Source organism: Pygocentrus nattereri, chromosome 20, assembly GCF_015220715.1.
Source record: "Pygocentrus nattereri isolate fPygNat1 chromosome 20, fPygNat1.pri, whole genome shotgun sequence".
Lineage (NCBI taxonomy): Eukaryota > Metazoa > Chordata > Actinopteri > Characiformes > Serrasalmidae > Pygocentrus > Pygocentrus nattereri.
In genome coordinates, this window is record NC_051230.1 from 3,081,140 (window position 1) to 3,104,136 (window position 22,997).

Consider the following 22,997-nt stretch of genomic DNA (forward strand, 5'->3'; position numbering starts at 1 on the left):
GCCGAACGATATCAGAAATCAACACATCCAGACAAATACCATCAGAATTCAACACAGCCAGGCCGAACGATATCAGAAATCAACACAATCAGTCAAATACCATCAGAATTCAACACAGCCAGGCCGAACGCCATCAGAATTCAACACAGCCAGGCCGAACGATATCAGAAATCAACACAATCAGTCAAATACCATCAGAATTCAACACAGCCAGGCCGAACGCCATCAGAATTCAACACAGCCAGGCCGAACAATATCAGAAATCAACACAATCAGTCAAATACCATCAGAATTCAACGCAACTGAACACATAACCTAATTCCCATTAGTGATATTCTGGCATTAATTAATTAAACAAACCTAATTCTCCTTGGTAACCTTTTAGTTAGAGTGACTGAGATGGATAACGTTATATCTAGAATTTGTTCACCTACTTTCTGCTGTCCTGGTTTTATTGTGGTCTGTCTGCCACAGGTCAGTGTGTTCACGACTCACACTGTTAATTTTTCTCTATGTTCCTGAGATTCCAAAAGCAGACTTCAGACTTCCAAAACAGACTTCCAAAAACAGGCTGGTTTGAAAAAGTTGACCCCAGTGCTACCTTACTAGTTACTAATTTTCTAGTACTAGTGCATGGTGTCTTCAGTCCATACTGTGAGCTTTAATATAGCTTTAAGAAGAATTGTAGCATGAACTGCATTTGCCAGAGTCATCAATGACTTTCTTGTCAGCTGACTCTGGTGACATGGGAATTTTGTAGGACATTAGTAATGCATTCAGTATAGCTCTTCTGCTGGATTTACGTGGTCTTGGTCCCACTTGTACTTGATTAGTCAACCGCAGCTTGTTGAAGTTAACAGGATGCTGTCGCTTGTGGTGTTCCACAAGTGTCAGTTGTAGCGCCACTCTTGTTTTACGTCCCGGTTGTGCATTTCCATTATTAGAAGTCATCTCCTAAGATGCAGTCACAGATCAGAACATGTACACGACTAAATATGAGATTTAACACTGGGATACATGAGCTATCTGACCACACTTCCCACTGTGATCTGCACAAAACAGGTCAAAGAGGGTTTACGGGCGTTTTGCTGGTCACTTGACTTCAGCAACAATGAATTCTTTGTGATCAAAACCAGTCAGCGCATCGGGACTCCAGTCAAAGTTTATTTATTTGATTACTTATTTGTTTTTTATAAAAGGTCAGAACAAAAGTTGGTATGAAATATTCAACACTATATTTTGTTGTATTAAACATGTAGCCTATATCCCGCCCCCTCCCCCCCCCTTACTCTGCTGAAGGGGGTTTGAGGTCAGAGTTAATCAGCTGCAGGTTAAGCACCCATACATATACACCCTCACGCCGCCCCTCTGCATGAAGTTTTGGCTTTCTCAGCCTGGATTACATAAAGCAGCAGTAGAGTTTGCACCTTTCCTCCTGCCAAAGCTTCCACCGGCTGCTGTTTTCCAGCCAAATTCGCTGCAAGTTCAGAATGAGTGAAGCTGAGGATTCTCCACATGTGAGGTTGAAGGTAAGCCAGCTTGATTATATGTATGTGTGCCTGCAGAACGGGGTTACAGCCCAGGCGGACCCGATGCTTTATTCACAGCCGGTGTGAGTGAGCAGTGTGAGTGAGCTGGTCATGCAGGAGGAGCAGCAGCATCACCCCGAATAAACTCGGCCATCATGCAGCAGCTCCAGAGTGTTTGATGAACTCGGGTCATACAAACAACTCTTCGATTGTGCTTCTGCTGTTTCTGCTCTTATATTCGCGCCGTCCTCCGAGCAGCCCACACACGGGCCGACGGCAGCCTCCATAAACAGCTCTAAGAAGACTTGACACTTCATCTCCGGGAGAACAGACACACTAAAAAATAATGGGTAAAGAAAACGGAACTCTGTCGGAATATGAGCCTTTACTGAAAGACTTCAAAGAACCGGGGCAAGTTCATCAGATAAAGGTAGGATCTGAAATAATGGGCATTATAATAAATAATAATAATGCTAATTATTCTCTGAAACTGCTTATTATTCAGCTCGTCTTAAAACAAGTGGTTCAGTAGGTAAAATTAATACTGTTATTGATATGAATACATAATACATAAGTACAGAAGACAACGTTATGTAGTTTCTAATGATGGAGACCCACCCCTGCTGGAAAAACATAGAAACCATTAAACCATTGCTGGTGGTTTTGTAATGTGCTTATTTAGCCTTTCTTGATGGGTAAATAATCCTAATGTGTTAAAGAGGAATTCCACCCTTTTTTCAAAATTTCTCCATTAGCCAATTTATAAGATGTAAACAGAGTCGGTTCTGAGTGGTTTGGGGTGAAACTCTCTGTTCTAGATAAACGTACCAAGTCAGAACTGCTCACAGTGGTGGTGATAGGAACCAGACATCTCCCTCTAAAAGCTCCTCAGAAAGTTCCTACATGAACTGGTTCTGAATTCACTGCCTGATGACTGAGACGCTGTTTTATGAGAGTTTAGAGAACTTCAACTCCATTCATGGTGGAGGGAGACATGCAGGGTGCTGTGCGGCAAAATAGTCCCCAAAGAAAACTCATTATTCCAGATTTTCCACTGTTTTCCATCATCAACATTCCATATAAGCTCAGAAGACTCGTGTAGGTTCTCTGGTGGTTCTGGATGGTAAATAAAGAGTCTATATCTGTGTTGTCGTCATGGCGACGCCTGGTTCCCATCACCACCACTGTAAAGACGTCTGAACCGTTTCACACCAAACCCTCTGAATCTCTCTGTTTACGTCTCACACACTGGATTACAGAAATTTTGAAAAGTCAGTGGAATTCCCCTTTTCCAGGTGACCTGTATCTGATTCTAGATGAATTTCATGGTTTCCTTATAGGTTCTATACTGTTCTGGAGGGAACTAGTTAATGTTAACATTAACCATTAAGCCAGTTCTAAGCAAAGACATTAATAATAATAATAATAATAATAATAATAATAAAAACATTTCTGACAACAGATATTAATCAGTGATCCTGCAGCTGACCCTACACACACACACACACACTTACTCTATTTGTAAAGGTTGGTTGGCCATATTTATGTTATTATCAAGTTAGTCAGTCATGAAGGCGATTTAGACTTAGACAGACTTTACTGTCATTCAGATTTCCTCCGTACAGTGCACATTAAAACGAAATTACGCTGCATTGGCTCAGAGCAGATCGGGGAGAAAATAAAAATAATAATAAGTAATACAGTCTAGTGGAAATGTAAACATGTATACAGCGCTGTGAGAAAGTTTCAGGCGTCTAAGCAAATGTTTAAACTTTTGACCTCAGCAGTGAGTTTATCACAATATAAATTAGAATAAAGTCGCATTCATAATTCAAATAAACAGAAAAACAATAAACAGCAACAAGAATTTCTCGGGTCCATATTTTTCCTGGACACCTTCACAGCCGCCACAGAGACTCGTTAATATCATCAATTACATCATGAGCTCAATTTACTGAGCACTGATTGGTCAAACCAGGAGCTGCTTTTTAACTACATATAATACTGGACTTCCTCCAGGAGAGGCTTGGAGATGGGTAAACAAACACACACCAACATCCAGAAAATCACTAGTTATTACACACACACACACACACACACACACACACATATATATATATATATATATAAAATCATATAATATTCTATAAATTTTGTTTATTCCAATATTAACACTTTTCTCAGCAAATAAACACAAACTACACAAATAAACAGATTTTGAAAATGAGTCTTGGGTGCCTCAGACTTTCGCACGATACTGCACATCAACATTTTTTGAATATAACTGGAACGTAAATGTCTGTGTTTGTGCCGTGGGCCACACCGTGTGAAGTGCTGTGGATAGAGACTCGGTTTAAATGACTCCGTGTTCGTCAGATGTTCTGTGGCTGCAGTGTTTGTCCTCATCGAGATTGTGATGTCGTGTGTTATTTGCAGGTGCCCGGGAAAACCCTGCTGATGGCCGTGTGGGCGGCGTGTATCGGAGGAACGTTCCAGTACGGCTACAACGTGTCCATTATAAACGCTCCGACCAAGGCAAGCAATATTCACTCACTCTAAACTGCATCCCAATCGCCGTGTGGTCCACTAGGCTGAGAGGCTACCGCTTTGTAGTGGTCTGAAAACATACCGGAGAAAATCCAGTGCACTCCTCCAGTGCACTGCAATAGGTATCCTAGCAGGCATGGAATGCCCAGAATTCACTGTGTCTAATGCAGTGGGATGTGGCTGCAGTTAGAGAGGGATGAAGAAACATATTTACTTTAGTAATGAATTCTGGTCTATGTAGCAGGGTTCTATACAGTACTATACTGTAGAGAATAGTGTCCAATGCAGAGAATCTGGAATAGTAATGGGAATTGGGAGTAATAGTGTTCTCCAATGTAGAGAATATGGAATAGTAATGGGGATTGGGAGTAATAGTGTTCTCCAATGTAGAGAATATGGAATAGTAACGGGAATTGGGAGTAATAGTGTTCTCTAGTATACAGAATATGGAATAATAGTGGATGTTGGGAGTAATAGTGTTCCCAGTGTAGGGAATAGGGAATAATAATGGATATGGGGAGTAACCATGTTCTTCAATGCAGGGAATGGGGAATAATAATAGGAACTGGGAGTAATAGTGTTCTCTAATGTAGGGAATGGGGAATAATAATGGATATTGGGAGTAACAGTGTTCTTCAATGTAAGAAATAGGGAAAATAATGGATACTGGGAGTATCAGTGTTCTTCAATGTAGGGAATGTGTTCAAGAAATGGGGAATTACAGTGTTGATAATATTATTATATTTATTATGTGAGCCATTTGGCATGAATTACACTCAATCACTCACACTCACTCACACTCACTCACTCTCACTCACATGCACAGGCATGTGCACACAGATTATAACGGCATTATAAATCATGGTACTATTAACATTTTTAATGTCATTATCCACGACTACAAGCACTGCTGCTCCAGTGTGACCCACACGTGCTGCACCTGCTCTGGAAAAAAGTGCATCGAATTCAATTGATTCAAACGTGTGCATCAATTTGGGAAAAATAACGGGAAAGTTGTGTTAGTGTAACAGGGTTCTAGGTAATGATTAGGGAACGTTTCTGAGTCTGGGCCATGTGAGTGTAATTAAAACCGAGTATGTCTGTAGTGGATTTTACCCACAATTCAGTGTGGATTAAGAGCACAAAGGGCTGGTGTGGCAAAGGCTGTGGTTTAAGAGCTTTTATGCCAAACAGTCACATGCACTTTAATCTCAGACTGAATCTGCAGCTCCATCACACACACGAGGTGTGACCAGAGGAAATTTGGCATGAATAACTAACACACACACACACACACACACACACACACACACAGGCATGTGCACAGAGCTAGCATTATAAATCATGAGTTTTATTAACATTATTAATCTTATTATCCACAACTACAAATTCAGCTGCTCCAGTGTGACACACACGTGAAGTGACTCAGTTCAAACGTCTACACCAATTCCACCTTAATGCAATATGTGACATGAACATGATCACAGCCTAAGGTAAGTACGCTGACTATTAACAGTGGAGTTGCTTTTATTTAAATGGAAATTATGTACACATTTGAACAATGAACAAATATTGATAGTCTCTATTTGTAATGTGGCAGAATAAACCCTACATCAGAATCAGAATCAGAATCAGAATCAGAATCAGAATCAGAACACTTTATTGATCCCAGAGGGAAACTTCAATTATTCCAGTTGCAACCATTCACGCAAAAGAATAAACATATTAATAATGTTCCTCATGTGGTGTTCACGAGCTTAATTTTAAATTCATGAATAGGACGTACAGCACTGTGAGAAAGTTTCAGGCGTCTAAGCGAATGTTTAACCAGTTGACCTCAGCAGTGAGTTTATCACAATATACATTAGCATAAAGTCGCATTCATAATTCAAATAAACAGAAAAACTATAACCATATTTTTCCTGGACACCTTCACAGCCGCCACAGAGACTCGTTAATATCATCAATGACATCATGAGCTCAATTTACTGAGCACTGATTGGTCAAACCAGGAGCTGCTTTTTAACTACATATAATACTGGACTTCCTCAAGGAGAGGCTTGGAAATGGGTAAACAAAGCAGATGAAGGCGAGTGCAGAGCTCTAGGGGTCTTACGCTGGGAGCAGACGGTACAGAGAAGAAACACGTTTGTGTATGTCCTGGCTCCTGGATTCCCACCAGTAATGGTTAGAAACCAACTGTAATGTACATGTCACCCCTAGGTTAAGATTAAGTGACCCTTATTAGTCCCACAACGGGGAAATTTGACCTCCACCTTTGAGCTAGGTGTCTTGCTCAAGGACACCTCAGTCATGTGCTGTCGGCTCTGGGGATCAAACCGGCGACCTTCCGGTCACAAGGCTGGTTCCCTAACCAGATACCAGTAGTGAGTGAGGAATTGGCCCATGTTTGAGTCGATCATGGACTGTCTCAGGGACATGGGTTTTATCAGGATGGCAATGATTATGTATTGTTCGGTTTGTTGGGTCTTTCTCAATTTCCTCGCCAATCTCCCAGTGAATGGAATCAATCTGAACATTTCGGTGAGGAATGTGTTCAGGTTCTACGTCTCTATCCTCTCCCTCATCTTGCTGAGAAACCCAAGATAGGACATCGGCTTTGGTACTCCTAGAACCTGGGCGATAAGAGATATTAAACTAAAATCTGGAAAAGAATAAGGGTCAACGGTTTAGATGCTCGGCGTTATGTAAGTACTCTAGATTCTTGTGATCGGTTCAAACCAAGAATAGATGATTCGCTAATTCTAGGCAGTGCCGCCACTTCTCCAGTCCTAGTTTTACAGCCAAAGGTTCATGATCTCCTGTGCCATAGTTCCTCTCAGCAGATGAGAATAGAATGCAACTGGATGAAGTTTCTGATGTTTACCTACATGCAAATAACTATCTATTTACAGCCATTGCTTCACCTGTTTTTCCACTGTTTCCTATCCGGTGTTGACCAGAGTCATGGTTCCTCCCAAGGTTTCTTCCTCCTGCTCTTAGGGAGTTTTTTCCTGCCACTGTCACCATTGGCGTTGCTCATGGGGGCACGGACCCAGATTTTTTTCTGTAAAGCTGCTTTGTAACAACACCTGTTGTTGCGCTATACAAATAAACTTTGACTTGACTTGACTTGACTTGACTTGCTATGATACTGCGGATCCTGCAGCCATTTCTGAAGCATTCACCTCTCCAAAGTTCAGAAGGATCAGGGTGCTTTAAAGTCAGGGCAGTGATAAAAGCCTCATTAGGACAGTGAAAAGCCTCATCTGCTGAGGGAGACCAGGACAACTTCTATGGTGCTAAAGTTTCTTATGAAACTTTGTAGGTCCTTGACTGTGAGAGGAGTTGGTCAGTTTACAACTGCCTCTACCTTGTGGTTGTCCTTTAGTAGACCGTTAGCACTTATAACCTAAGAAGGAGATGGACTGCAGGTGGAATTCCATCACATTTCTCTCCCATGACGTAGAATTGATCCAACAGTTTCTTCAGCACCTGACTGACATGCTCGATGTGTGTAGTAATGTCAGGAGAGTAGATCAGGATGTCACAAATTGGCTTATCATGTCTCTCAGAATGTAATTAATATAAGCTTGAAGGGGTGCTGGAGGTTGGAGAGCCCAAACGGCATGACCATGTGCTCATAGTGCCTCCTAGTGGTGATAAAAGTGGTTTTCCATTTATCCACCGCTCTCAAGTTTTAGGCACTCCTGAGATCTAGCCTGGTGAAAGCCTTGGCCCTGCTTAACCGTTCTAGGGCGAATAGATTAAGTGGCAGATGGTAACGGTGTTTCTTTGTGACTTGGTTCAGAGCTCAATGATCAACGCAAGGGCAAAGACCTCCATCCTTCTCCCGGTGATGTTGAGGGGCAAGAGCTAATGCTTCTTGAATGTATTCCTCCAGTGCTTTCTCCTCCTCTGGGTAGAGTAGCACCTTCAGTCAGGTCAACAGAGCATGACATTATTTATACAGCTCATTTTAAAGAACCTTAATTCAGCATAGGAATCGAATTAAACAGAAATAAAACAGTGTACAAAAACACACAAATCAGGGCTGCATAGTGAACAATATCAAACATTTCACCCCATCACCTCGACAAAGTCAAGCAAACTGCGACTCAGGTTTTAGTGTTTATGGCAGATGCAGTCCATCAGGCAGTGCACATAAAAAACTTGAAATGCTATGTAGAAAGATTTACGATTTTAAAATAAAAGATTTAAAAAAAAAAAGATTTTAAAAACCAGCCACTGAATTAGTTCATTTTTTATTAAGTAGGCCAGTTCTGTAGTTAACTGGTTTGTTTGTTACTTGTTAGGTTAGTAAGACATTCAGTTAGTTAGTTAATATGTTAGCTAGTCAAAGATTAGTGGTCAGTTAACCCTCTAAAGGGTCAACTAGCCCATAGATTTAGGCCTTAGTATGTAATAAGCCTGGGATTTTAAGGGGGTAATTAACTAGAAGCTAGTTAGGCTATTAGTTATCTAGTTCGTTTGCTACTAGTTTGTCCGTTAATTAACTGCTTTAATTTAAAAAACACATTAAATGACAGTCATTATTTTACGTAATAAACAAATTTTCACTTTCTGTTTTGAAATTTCTGCCGCCATACATATGTTCGTGAGCTCCTGCTGGTGTGGGTTTCCTCTCTCTCTCAGTGATACACAAAAACGACATGAATAGAAATCACTGTGGAGAAAATTCAGTTTCACATTTCACAGCACCGACATCTGTTTTACACAGTTAAATTTCATTAATTACAAAGCCAAACAGACGACAAAATGACGTTCAATTTACTGGGATGAGCACTTTTTACAAGTATTACTATGGAGTTATTTTGTCATTTTAAAATTAACGTTTTAAAAATGATGCCACATATTATTTTTTATCATAAGACTTTGTAGCACCAGTGCGACCTGCTCAAAAAGCAACACTGCATAACTAATTCTCTACTAACATTCATTCAAAGTGTTTATTTGAGTTGAATGAAACTACTTCAGTTGCTTCTTACCACATAATTTTTGTGAATTATATTGAAGCCAGATTATTTTGTAGAGTGTTTGAGCAATTTACCTTTTTAATTTAGCTTTTAGTTAAAGTTTTACCTTGTTTTTTTTTTCATATTTATCCTTTAATTTCATCTAGGCCATTTTAATACTGTCATTGAATTTGAATCCACTGGTCCTTTGAACTGCTACCTGAACGAATGGCGCTCTGTAAATAATGTTCATTATTATTAGATATAACTAATATTATAATTAGATAGTAGACATGATTGAGCTATAAGGCAAAGGGCGCATAAATGAAGTGCGTCACTGTGCTCCTTGTTTGTGTTATCAGGCGGTGCAGACGTTCATTAATGAGACGTGGTCGGAACGTTACGGCGACGAAATCCCAGAACAGCTCCTCACGTTCCTCTGGTCTTCCATCGTCTCCATCTTCACGATCGGTGGGCTCATCGGAGCGTCTGTGGGAGGAACGCTCGCCATCAGGTTTGGGAGGTGAGGACGTGTTTGTATTAGCCGACTGGTTATCAGTTAAAACAGGACAGTCCCTCTCTCACCCCAACTGTAGTCGATCAGCCAGGACATGTTTGGTGTCTTACACTGGAGATACGAGGCTAATGTAGCTAACAGGCAATGGATCTTACAGCCCACCAATTAGCATGGTGCTAACTGCATACCTAAATCAACACGTTCACCTCAAAACGTGTGTCCAGTCATTTGGTCAGTATCTCTAATAGACTTGATTATGTGGTCTCTGTGATCTATAAACATGGACTAAAGTACTGACAAAATTCAGGCTGCTGTTGTTTTATTTCATAGTTGATACATTTATTATTATTATTATTATTATTATTATTATTATTGCAACTATTTGTTGTTTTCTTATTCTATTAATGTTGCTAATTACTTTTTATTACTATTATTTCTATCAATTATATCTTTTACCCTTAATTTGTTTTATTATCTTCTTATTTCTTGTATTTTATGATTTTTTACCATATTCTTGCTGATTCTTGCTAAGTGTTTGTCAGATTTTATTTTTAAGTAATTGTGTTTTCTGCCTTTGTCTCTGAAGCAAAGTACTACACAAATAAAGCACATTATTTTTATTATTATTACTATCATTATTAATATTATTTTGTGTTCATTAGATTAAGTGATCCTTATTAGTCCCACAACGGGGAAATTTCACCTCCGCATTTAACCCATCTGTGAAGTGAAACACCACATACACACTAGTGAACACACACACACACGCACACTAGGGGGCAGCGACTTGCCCAGAGCGGTGGGCAGCCCTATCCACAGCACCCAGGGAGCAGTTGGGGGTTAGGTGTCTCGCTCAAGGACACCTCAGTCACGTGCTGTCGGCTCTGGGGATCAAACCGGTGACCTTCCGGTCACAAGGCTGGTTCCCTGACCTCCAGTTCACGACTGCCCCCAAATAACTACATGACTTGACCTTTTTCCATTCAGATAGATAACAGTATGTCATACATTGGCATTGGCTGTTCACCAGCGTTTTGGAGTAAGGGGATAAATGTGGAAATCAGTCATCAATCTATTTCTTTAACTCTAATGCATAGACAGACACAGTTATAGAACACATGTAATGGTGTTCTATTATGTTATATAATTCTATATAATGCAAGCTCTATGGATTTTTCAAATGTGTTTAATTCTATTTACAGCTGCTATGGCTTTATAGTGAGTCAGCAAACCATGCAGCTTAAAGTCTGCCTTTAGCAAAGGAGCCAGTTTCCTCTCTTTCAGTGAAACACACAAACCTAGTTAAGTGCAAATAAAGTGCTTCCCCTTGTGGAAAGCATTAGTTATAGCCTTTTTAGGCTGATGTAATCTAACTATACTATAGTTATAACTACATTATTAGCTGACCTTCAGAACTCACACAAATTACACTGTACAGATTCATCATATTAATGTTTTTCCAGGCGCACAATATCAGCTGCTTATGTCCCAGACTTCCCTGTGGTTCAACATCAAACACATGATTTATTTCCTATTTATTCGACATTCTAACAAAGTAACCTGATCGCTCTACCAATACATCCAGTGATATTTTCGACTGGACTAACATGTAACACACGTAAAGTGCAATTACATATAACACATCACTTTATTTCGGCTTTTCTGTTTGCCATGAAGTTGTGTTGTTCAAATGTTGAAGTTTTCCTCTTTGCCTTTATCTCTCTTTTCATTCCAGGAAAGGGACTTTATTATTTAATAACAGTTTTGCTCTGCTGGCCGCTCTGCTGATGGGGATGAGTTATTACGCCAGCGCGTTTGAGCTGCTCATTCTCGGGCGCTTTCTGTCCGGAGTGAATGCAGGTAAACTCAAACCCAGTTTAAAATGAACCACAGCTCATATCATATTTTATATTGGCTGTTTTGGAAAAGATGAGTTCACCAAACACCCTCAACAGCGTGTGATGTGCATTACCTGTCACTCTTTGGTCAACTTGTCTCTTCCAAAGCAGCCAAATAGATAATGTTTCTAATGACGTGATATGATGGATTAATTAAAGGATCATGTTTGTCTAATACTAATTAACCATCCAGAATCTCAACTCTAGCCTTTTAACTATTGCTGTCTTTAAGTAAAGGAGCCAAAGAGAGTTCTATACAAGAGAAATTTTACTTTACATGGTGCAAACTCTGTGTAACGCCATGGAGCGGTGAGGAGGCGGGCGCATAGGCTGAGATGAGTGAGATGTATCAAGGGCAAATCAATGTTCAGGGTCAAGATGGTCCAGGGTCAGAGAGCCAACACGGAGAGATTGGGGTACAGACATGACAACAAGGTAAATGGGAAAAACACAACGGAGGCCGGAATAAACAAAAAACAAACAATACACATACTACAAACACCAAGCAAATCAAACAATTCAAGACCAGCGAGAGACTCTGGAAAACACAAGGATTAAATACAGGGACAGGTAACGAGACACAGGTGGTTATCAAGAGAGAAACAGGTCAAGGGCAGGGTCTGGAAACAAGGGGGCAGGACCAGGAATGAAGCAAAACAAAAACACATGGACAAGACCAAAACTAAAGCAAAAGCACATGGAGGACTAGGAGGGGCTAATCGTGACACACTGTCACTTGGGTGGTTCCCTCAAGGTTACATGTTGGTGTTGGTTAGTGTAGTGGGTAACACCTCTGCCTTCTACACTGTAGACTGGGGTTCAATCCCCCACCAGGGCAAACACCCTACACTGTACCAATAAGGGTCCTTGGGCAAGACTCCTAACACCACCTTGGCCTCCCTGTGTAAAATGATCAAATTGTAAGTCGCTCTGGATAAGAGCGTCAGCCAAATGCCATAAATACATATTCATTAGCTTTACATAAGGAACATAATAGCATTATTATAGTACTACATTCTGTTAAAGTTGAATTTTTAAGCTGTGTTGACTCCATATACTCCGTCCCGACACCAGGCTTTTTCATTTTTTTCCTTTTTTAAAAAGTACAATTGTGCACGTTTCTCATAAGAAAGTGAATAACGTGCCTTTAAAGCTCATTTAAAGTGCACAGTTAGACCTTATGGCCCACCGCTGTAGCTTTAAGGGTCCGTTTAGGTTGTTAGATAGTTGATGACTTCATGCAGTAACAATCTGGTTTGATTCAATTCAAAGGTATACTTTGAATGAAACAATGCAAAGTAAAAATTTTGTTTACATGAATGAAAGCAATATTATACATCAGTTTTTTGGAGGTCCATCAATTCTGCTTTTAATTTGAATAATTTTCCACTAAACCATTAAGAGTATACTCATGAACTGCGTGTCCCTGAAGCTGTGTCCCTGCCGATCTCCACACTGCTACTCTATAGCATTACTACATCATTGTTGCACCATGCTTTAAGGACCATGTAATCTGCACAGCTCGTCACTTTACATATGACCTACTGAGCTGTCGTTGTATAGTGTACTGGGTAACACCTCTGCCTTCTACACTGCAGACTGGGGTTCAGTGCCCCGCCTGGGTAAACACCCTACACTATGCCAATAAGAGTCCTTGGGCAAGACTCCTAACACCACCTTCACCTACTACACTGTAGACTGGGGTTCAGTGCCCCGCCTGGGTAAACACCCTACACTATGCCAATAAGAGTCCTTGGGCAAGACTCCTAACACCACCTTCACCTACTACACTGTAGACTGGGGTTCAGTGCCCCGCCTGGGTAAACACCCTACACTATACCAATAAGAGTCCTTGGGCAAGACTCCTAACACCACCTTCACCTACTACACTGTAGACTGGGGTTCAGTGCCCCACCTGGGTAAACACCCTACACTATACCAATAAGAGTCCTTGGGCAAGACTCCTAACCCCACCTTCACCTACTACACTGTAGACTGGGGTTCAGTGCCCCGCCTGGGTAAACACCCTACACTATGCCAATAAGAGTCCTTGGGCAAGACTCCTAACACCACCTTCACCTACTACACTGTAGACTGGGGTTCAGTGCCCCACCTGGGTAAACACCCTACACTATACCAATAAGAGTCCTTGGGCAAGACTCCTAACCCCACCTTCACCTACTACACTGTAGACTGGGGTTCAGTGCCCCGCCTGGGTAAACACCCTACACTATACCAATAAGAGTCCTTGGGCAAGACTCCCAACACCCCCTTCGCCTCCCTCTGTAAAACGATCAAACTGTAAGTTGCTCTCGATGAAGGTGTTTGCCAAATGCAATAAATGAACATGTCATTCATAATCTGCACACATAATCAAATTTATACATACAGTACACAACATTTGCACCCTCTACTCTTTACTCCTTACTTTGCACAATGACAATACAGTTAAAATCTAAATTAAAATCTAATTTGATCAGAATTTGACAAATATTATACTTAAATCTCAATCATTTAACTATTTTATTTGATTATTGATTTTTAAAGATCCAAATTTCCGGCCACTAGAAGGCCTGAAGAAACTTTTTATCCCTTTAAGGGCAAAAAAAGAACCCAGGACCTTCACTGTGTGCTTGACTGTATTATTATCTACTGCTCTGTTACCGTCCCTGTTTGTTAGTGTTCATTCATTCATTTATTCCTTCATCTACTTATTTATTCCTGATAACTTCTGCACTTCTGCACCAGCCTTAACATCATGAAATCATACGTTCAAGAGTTTTCTGATTGTTTCTCTGTGATTGATTGACAGGTGTGGGGATCTGTGTGCAGCCCCTCTATCTGGGTGAGATTGCCCCCCGGGCTCTGCGGGGCGCCATGGCGATGGGCACGTCCATTTTCATCACAGGGGGAATTCTAACGGGACAGGTGATGGGACTCACGTCAGTAAAGTTCTTGAAATTATTATAAGCCTTTAGAAGTAGATATTATGCCTTGAATTGCAGACCTATTCTGAATTTTGTAGTGAGCCTACTGTGAATTATTCAGTAACTACTATAAAATCATGTGTAACTCATGTAGTTGTGTATATATATATATATATATGTATGTATATGTAATTTGACTAGGCTTATCAGGCTTATCCAAACTTATATGAGTTGTATGCTGAGCATGCAAACAGTGTGTTTTAATTAATGTTGTGCAAAGTCCCAAACTGGCCACTGCATATACAGTATCTAAAGTCAGTGCACCCCTCACATTTCTGCAAATATTTTATTCTATCTTTGGATGGGACGACACTGTAGAAATGAAACTCTGGTATAACTTAAAGTGGTCAGTGTGCAGCTTGTACAGCAGAGCAGATTTACTGTCCTCTGAAAAGAACAACACACAGACATTATGTCTAAATAGCTGGCAGCACAAGTGAGTTCACCTCACAGTGAACGTGTCCACATTGTGGTCAAAGAGTCAATATTTAGTGTCACCACCATTTATTATCTAGCACCGCCTGAACCCTCTTGGGCAGGGAATTCAGAGCTGCACAGGTTCCTACTGGAATCCTCTTCCACTCCTCCATGATGACATCACAGAGCTGGTGGATGTTAGACACCTTGCGCTCCTCCTCCTTCCGCTTGAGGATGTCCCACAGGTGCTCACGTGGGTGTAGGTCTGGAGACGTACTTGGCCAGTCCATCACCTTTACCTTCAGCAAGGCAGTTGTCATCTTGGAGGTGTGTTTGGGGTCATTGTCCTGTTGGAAAACTGCCATGCGGCGCAGTTTCCGAAGGGAGGGGATCACGCTCTGCTTCAGAACGTCACAGTACATGCTGGAATTCATACCACCACCATGCTTGACTGTAGGCAAGAGACAGTGGTCTTGGTGCTCCTCACCAGGGCGGCACCACACATGCTGGACACCATCTGAGCCAAACTAGTCTATCTTGGTCTCATCAGACCACAGGACATGGTTCCGGTAATCCATGTTCTTGGACTGCTTGACTTCAGCAAACGGTTTGCGGGCTTTCTTATACGTCAGCTTCAGAAGAGGCTTCCTTCTGGGATGATGGCCATGCAGACCGAGTTGATGCATTGTGCGGTATATGGTCTGAGCACTGACAGGCTGGCCTCCCACTTCTTCAACCTCTGCAGCAATGCTGGCAGCACTCATGCATCTATTTTTTGAAGCCAACGTCTGGATATGACGCTGAACACGTGGACTCAACTTCTTTGGTCGACCCTGGCGAGGTCTGTTCCGAGTGGAACCTGTCCTGGAAAACCGCTGTATGACCTGGGCCACAGTGCTATAGCTCAGTTTCAGGGTGTTAGCAGTCGTCGTACAGCCTAAGCGTCTTTGTGGATTCTATTCCTCACATCCACAGAGTTCTTTACCATGAGGTGCCATGTAGAATATCCAGTGGCCAGTATGAGCGAATTGTACCCAAACACCAAATTTAACAGCCCTGCTCCCCATTCACACCTGGAACCTCGTAACTCTAATGAATCACTCACATGACACCAGAGAGGCACAACCCGTAATTGGGCATAATTGAGGACAGTAAATCTGCACTGCTATACAAGCTGCACACGCACTATTTTAAGTTATATACTTTATTATATATTAGTTATATAAAGTTATATACTTTAAGTTTCATTTCTATAGTGTCGTCCCAAGAAAAGATATAACAAAATATTTTGCAATGGGATGGATTTTTTTACTGAACATAGCACTGAAGGCTTTGGACAAATACCTAGAAAATGTGTTTGATTGACAGTGAGCTGCTGGGTAAGGAAGGCTACTGGCCCCTCCTCCTCTCCACCACCTGCATTCCAGCACTGCTGCAGCTCCTGATCCTGCCCTGGTTCCCCGAGAGTCCACGGTACCTGCTGATTGACCGCGGTGATGACAGTGCCTGCAACCTGGGTACAGCTCACTGTTCATCTTACAGCACAGTTTACAGTCCAGTTTACAGTCCTGCTCACTGTTCATCTTACAGCACAGTTTACAGTACAGTTTACAGTAGAGCTCACTGTTCATCTTACAGTCCAGTTTACAGTCCAGTTTACAGTCCTGCTCACTGTCTATCTTACAGCACAGTTTACAGTCCAGCTCACTGTTTATCTTACAGCACAGTTTACAGTCCAGCTCACTGTTTATCTTACAGTCCAGTTTACAGTACAGCTCACTGTTCATCTTACAGCACAGTTTACAGTCCAGTTTACAGTCCTGCTCACTGTCTATCTTACAGCACAGTTTACAGTACAGCTCACTGTTTATCTTACAGTCCAGTTTACAGTGCAGCTCACTGTCTATCTTACAGTCCAGTTTACAGTACAGCTCACTGTTCATCTTACAGCACAGTTTACAGTCCAGCTCACTGTTTATCTTACAGTCCAGTTTACAGTCCAGCTCACTGTCTATCTTACAGTCCAGTTTACAGTACAGCTCACTGTTTATCTTACAGCACAGTTTACAGTCCAGTTTACAGTCCAGCTCACTGTCTATCTTACAGCACAGTTTACAGTCCAGCTCACTGTCTATCTTACAGTCCAGTTTACAGTACAGCTCACTGTTCATCTTACAGCACAGTTTACAGTCCAGCTCACTGTCTATCTTACAGCACAGTTTACAGTCCAGCTCACTGTCTATCTTACAGCACAGTTTACAGTCCAGCTCACTGTTTATCTTACAGCACAGTTTACAGTACAGCTCACTGTCTATCTTACAGTCCACTTTACAGTCCAGCTCACTGTTTATCTTACAGCACAGTTTACAGTACAGCTCAATGTTCATCTTACAGTCCACTTTACAGTCCAGCTCACTGTCTATCTTACAGCACAGTTTACAGTACAGCTCACTGTCTATCTTACAGCACAGTTTACAGTCCAGCTCACTGTTTATCTTACAGCACAGTTTACAGTCCAGCTCACTGTCTATCTTACAGTCCAGTTTACAGTACAGCTCACTGTTTATCTTACAGCACAGTTTACAGTCCAGCTCACTGTTTATCTTACAGCACAGTTTACAGTACAGCTCACTGTTCATCTTACAGTCCACTTTACAGTCCAGCTCACTGTTTATCTTACAGCACAGTTTACAGTACAGCTCAATGTTCATCTTACAGTCCACTTTACAGTCCAGCTCACTGTTTATCTTACAGCACAGTTTACAGTACAGCTCACTGTTTATCTTACAGCACAGTTTACAGTCCAGCTCACTGTTTACAGTCCAGTTTACAGTACAGTTTACAGTCCAGCTCACTGTTTATCTTACAGTCCAGTTTACAGTCCAGCTCACTGTTTATCTTACAGTACAGTTTACAGTACAGCTCACTGTTTATCTTACAGTACAGATTACAGTACAGCTCACTGTTTATCTTACAGTACAGTTTACAGTCCAGCTCACTGTTTACAGTCCAGTTTACAGTACAGTTTACAGTCCAGCTCACTGTTTATCTTACAGTCCAGTTTACAGTCCAGCTCACTGTTTATCTTACAGTACAGATTACAGTCCAGCTCACTGTTTATCTTACAGTCCAGTTTACAGTCCAGCTCACTGTTTATCTTACAGTACAGTTTACAGTACAGCTCACTGTTTATCTTACAGTACAGATTACAGTCCAGCTCACTGTTTATCTTACAGTACAGTATAGTTTTGAGATTCCCTGTTATGTATAACAGTGTCATACAGATAAATCCTCCATTCCTCATTAAGTACATTAGCCTTGAGCTCTGGTGTTAAATCTCATCAGATACCAAACATGTCTTAAATGATCTGCTGGGGGAAAGAGTGGATGAGTGGGTAGATTATTTGATGAATAAATGGATGAATGGGTGAGTGAATGGGTGGATGAATGGGTGGATGAGTGAGTGGATTATTGGATGAATAGATGGATGAATGGGTGAATAAATGGGTGGATGAGTGGGAGGATTGTTGACTGAACAGATGGATGACTGGGTGAATGAATGGGTGGATGAGTGGGTGGATTATTGGATGAATAGATGGATGACTGAGTGGGTGAATGAATGGGTGGATGAGTGGGTGGATTATTGGATGAATAGATGGATGACTGAGTGAATGAATGGGTGGATGAGTGGGTGGATTATTGGATGAATAGATGGATGACTGAGTGAATGAATGGGTGGATGAGTGGGTGGATTATTGGATGAATAGATGGATGACTGAGTGGGTGAATGAATGGGTGGATGAGTGGGTGGATTATTGGATGAATAGATGGATGACTGAGTGAATGAATGGGTGGATGAGTGGGTGGATTATTGGATGAATAGATGGATGACTGAGTGAATGAATGGGTGGATGAGTGGGAGGATTGTTGACTGAATAGATGGATGACTGGGCAAATGAATGGGTGGATGAGTGGGTGGATTACTGGATGAATAGATGGATGAACGGGTGAATGAATGGGTGGATGAGTGGGTGGATTATTGGATGAATAGATGGATGACTGGGTGAATGAATGGATCAATGAGTGGGTGGATTATTGGATGAATAGATGGATGACTGGGCAAATGAATGGGTGGATGAGTGGGTGGATTATTGGATGAATAGATGGATGACTGAGTGGGTGAATGAATGGGTGGATGAGTGGGTGGATTACTGGATGAATAGATGGATGAACGGGTGAATGAATGGCTGGATGAGTGGGTGGATTATTGGATGAATAGATGGATGACTGGGTGAATGAATGGGTGGATGAGTGGGTGGATTATTGGATGAATAGATGGATGACTGAGTGGGTGAATGAATGGGTGGATGAGTGGGTGGATTATTGGATGAATAGATGGATGACTGAGTGGGTGAATGAATGGGTGGATGAGTGGGTGGATTACTGGATGAATAGATGGATGAACGGGTGAATGAATGGGTGGATGAGTGGGTGGATTATTGGATGAATAGATGGATGACTGGGCAAATGAATGGGTGGACGCCCGATGACAGCTGGGACAGGCTCTGTGGCGCCGTGGAGCGATGACGAGGCAGACGTATACGCTGAGAGCAGCGAGATTCATTCTCAGGGTCCAGACAGTCCAGGGTCAGAGAGCCAACATGGAGAGATGGAGGGACAGACATTACAAAAAAGGAAAACAGGCTAAACAAACAAACACCAAACTATACAATACATACAAAGACCAGCAAACTCACAGGGGAATACACAATTAAATACAGGCACAGGTTAACAAGACAGGTGGTTAACAAGATGGTAAACAAGAAACAGCTGAGGACCAATGAAGGGCGGAGTCTAGAAACAAGGGGGCAGGACATGGAAGAATCAAAACAAGGAAAGAAAACAAAAGCACATGGAGGACTGGGAGTGGCCAATCGTGACAGGCTCCAGCATCCAGTCATTGGTTTGATGTGCTTCCCCTCAACATTACATGCATGACTAACGATCACTGAGGGTCAGTGAAGGTCAGTGAAGGTCAGTGTGGGATTAGATGGAGTGCATTGTATTCAGTATAAAGGCTGGAGGTTGAGCAGAAGCTCCGGTGTGCTCTGTCTGAATTCTGCAGATTCACTGAAGCACAATAAACAAAAATGATCTTGTGAGCCGAGGAATGTTCTGATCCCTGCCTCGTGTGTGTGTGTGTGTGTGTGTGTGTGTGTGTGTGTGTGTGTGTGTGTGTGTGTTTACACCCTCAGCTCTGAAGCAGCTTCACGGCGGAGAAAACTATCATGGAGAGAGAGAGGACATGGAGCGAGAGCGAGCGAGTGCTACGGGAGTCAAACCGCTGAAACCGTGGGAGCTCTTCACTGACAAAACCCTGCGCTGGCCGCTCTTCACCATCATCACCATCAGCATTGCACAGCAGCTGAACGGCATTAACGCTGTACGCTACACACGGCCAGTCTCAGTCTCTCTCAGTCTCTCTCACAACTACACACAACTAAAACAATCGATGAGTCAAATGAGTCAATTCACACAGTTCAGTGTGTTGTTGTCATGTGCTAATGCTGACACTAAGCTGAGGGACATGCTGCCTCTTTTCAGATTTATTTCTATGCAGAGTATGTATTTGCTGAGGCTGGAATTCCCTTTGAAAAAATCCCATATGCTACTGTGGGGACTGGAGCGTGCGAGTGCCTCACAGCGCTGACCTGTGTAAGTTCCTAACAGCTGTATTCTTTGAGGTTCTTTGAACCTTACGCTTGGACTGAGTGTGTGTGTGTTTGCAGGGTTTGCTGATTGATTCTTTGGGTCGACGGGTGTTGATCATTGGAGGATACTTGCTCATGTCCCTGTGGTGCATCTGCTTCACCATCACTCTGACCTTTCAGGTAAAGCCTTAAACAGAGCATGTTCGAAATGAAGGTTTACACATATGTCAACACACACAGTCGAACTGAATGTTGGCCAAGCTACTAAACTGAGCTTTGTTTGAGTTCTATTTGGATTCTATTGGGTTCTGTTTGGTTCTACTTGGATTCTGAGTTGTATTGGGTTCTGTAGTCATGCATGAGCTTAAGGCTGATCTTTCTTCTTGGTAGTGGCAGCATTTAGGGCTCTTTCTGTGGTAGTACCAATCTTTAGGGCATTTACTCTCTTTAGTGTCAATTTCTAGGGCTTTTATTCTTGGTAGTGGCAGTCTTTAGGGCTCTTATTCTTGGTAGAGGCAGTCTTTAGGGCTCTTTCTCTTGGTAGAGGCAGTCTTTAGGGCTCTTTCTCTTGGTAGAGGCTGTCTTTAGAGCTCTTACTCTTGGTAGAGGCAGTCTTTAGGGCTCTTTCTCTTGGTAGAGGCTGTCTTTAGAGCTCTTACTCTTGGTAGAGGCAGTCTTTAGAGCTCTTTCTCTTGGTAGAGGCAGTCTTTAGGGCTCTTATTCTTGGTAGTGGCAGTCTTTAGGGCTCTTATTCTTGGTAGAGGCAGTCTTTAGGCCTCTTACTCTTGGTAGAGGCAGTCTTTAGAGCTCTTACTCTTGGTAGAGGCAGTCTTTAGAGCTCTTTCTCTTGGTAGAGGCAGTCTTTAGGGCTCTTATTCTTGGTAGTGGCAGTCTTTAGGGCTCTTATTCTTGGTAGAGGCAGTCTTTAGGGCTCTTTCTCTTGGTAGTGGCAGTCTTTAGGCCTCTTACTCTTGGTAGAGGCAGTCTTTAGGCCTCTTACTCTTGGTAGAGGCAGTCTTTAGGCCTCTTACTCTTGGTAGAGGCAGGCTTTAGGCCTCTTACTCTTGGTAGAGGCAGTCTTTAGGCCTCTTACTCTTGGTAGAGGCAGTCTTTAGGCCTCTTACTCTTACTTTTTTTCTGTATTAATGATGTAATGGCAGTTCAGGATTAGTGTAATACAAAAAAACTATTGAAATGATAGCGAATATGAAATGTGCTTACAGATGCTGACTAGCTGGTAATTAACATCTAGAAATCAGTATATAATAATGTAATTTCTCATACGATTCTTGTGCTATTTCTGTTCTGCAGACGTACAGCTCCTGGATGCCGTATCTCAGCATGGCTTGCGTTTTTGCCTTCATCCTCAGCTTTGGCCTCGGACCAGGTGACCCAATGAACAAAGCAAAGGATTAATTAGTAATACAGTCTGTCAACAGTTATTGTTATATTTCTGTTTGAAAATTTGAATTCTCTTGGCATAAACATGAAGCATATACTAATAAAATGCTTTTGTGCAATTTGTGTCGCTGCCTGCAGGGGGTGTAACTAATATCCTGATCACAGAGCTGTTCACTCAGACCGCACGGCCGGCAGCGTACATGATCGGCGGATCAGTGAACTGGCTCAGCTTCTTCTTCATCGGCATGGTGTTCCCCTTCATAGTGGTAAATACACACACACAGTGATCGTCAGCAAGCTGTGCTCTAACAACATTTAAGCTCTTAGACACAAATAACTCCCTCACTAAAGTTCTTTCTGCTCAGGGAACCAGGAACAGCCTGTGGTCTCCCAAATGAACTCATCACCTTCTCTTTCTTTTTCCCAGAATGGTCTGCAGCAGTACTGTTTCCTCGTCTTCCTCGTCGTTTGCTGCCTTGTGGCCACGTTCATCTTCTTTGTTGTCCCTGAAACCAAAAATAAGACGTTTCTGGAGATCCAGAGTGAGTTCCTCCGCAGAAAGACGACTAACCTGACTGCCACTAAAGGCTCGGACCCGCTGCTGTCCACTTCACTGTAACTAAAAGCCCTGCAGGAGGAAAACTGAGGCCTGCTGCTCGTTCCTGACCATTCATTTCTGTTCAGTGCCCAGCAAGTTAACGCTGTGCAGACTAACCCTTAGAAGTCTAGAGTTATTCCTGCTGTGTTGCTGTACTTTTGCATAGTCATTTCATAGGTAGTTAAATGTAACGGGGGGCGAGGTTGCGGACGCATATGCGGAGACAAGCGACGTTTGTTGTGGGCAAATCCAGGGTCGTAGTCAATCAACACGATCAACACGATCAAACAACCAAACAGTTCAGACACCAAACAAAGATTCAAACAACAGCACATAGACCAGCACATCCAACACAAAGACCAACGAAAACAAAGGGCTTATAAAACACAGGGATAACGAGGGACAGGCGGAAAACA

The 22,997-nt window shown here is 42.2% G+C and overlaps 1 protein-coding gene across 2 annotated transcripts; it reads left to right on the top strand.

Annotated features, from left to right (window-relative positions):
* Positions 1-1,456: 1,456 nt before the first annotated feature.
* Positions 1,457-22,997, top strand: LOC108441395 (solute carrier family 2, facilitated glucose transporter member 11-like). Of its 2 annotated transcripts, none has more exons than XM_017720880.2 (12): positions 1,457-1,529; positions 3,966-4,064; positions 9,415-9,575; positions 11,305-11,429; positions 14,280-14,409; positions 16,240-16,388; positions 20,127-20,314; positions 20,476-20,586; positions 20,661-20,762; positions 21,894-21,969; positions 22,122-22,249; positions 22,411-22,997. In XM_017720880.2, the coding sequence occupies exons 1-12, from the start codon at positions 1,491-1,493 to the stop codon at positions 22,600-22,602; spliced, it is 1,500 nt and encodes a 499-aa protein (XP_017576369.1). In that variant the 5' UTR covers positions 1,457-1,490; the 3' UTR covers positions 22,603-22,997. The 2 variants fall into 2 exon arrangements, with proteins under 2 accessions (XP_017576369.1, XP_017576368.1); XM_017720879.2 differs by lacking the exon at positions 1,457-1,529 and adding an exon at positions 1,601-1,959.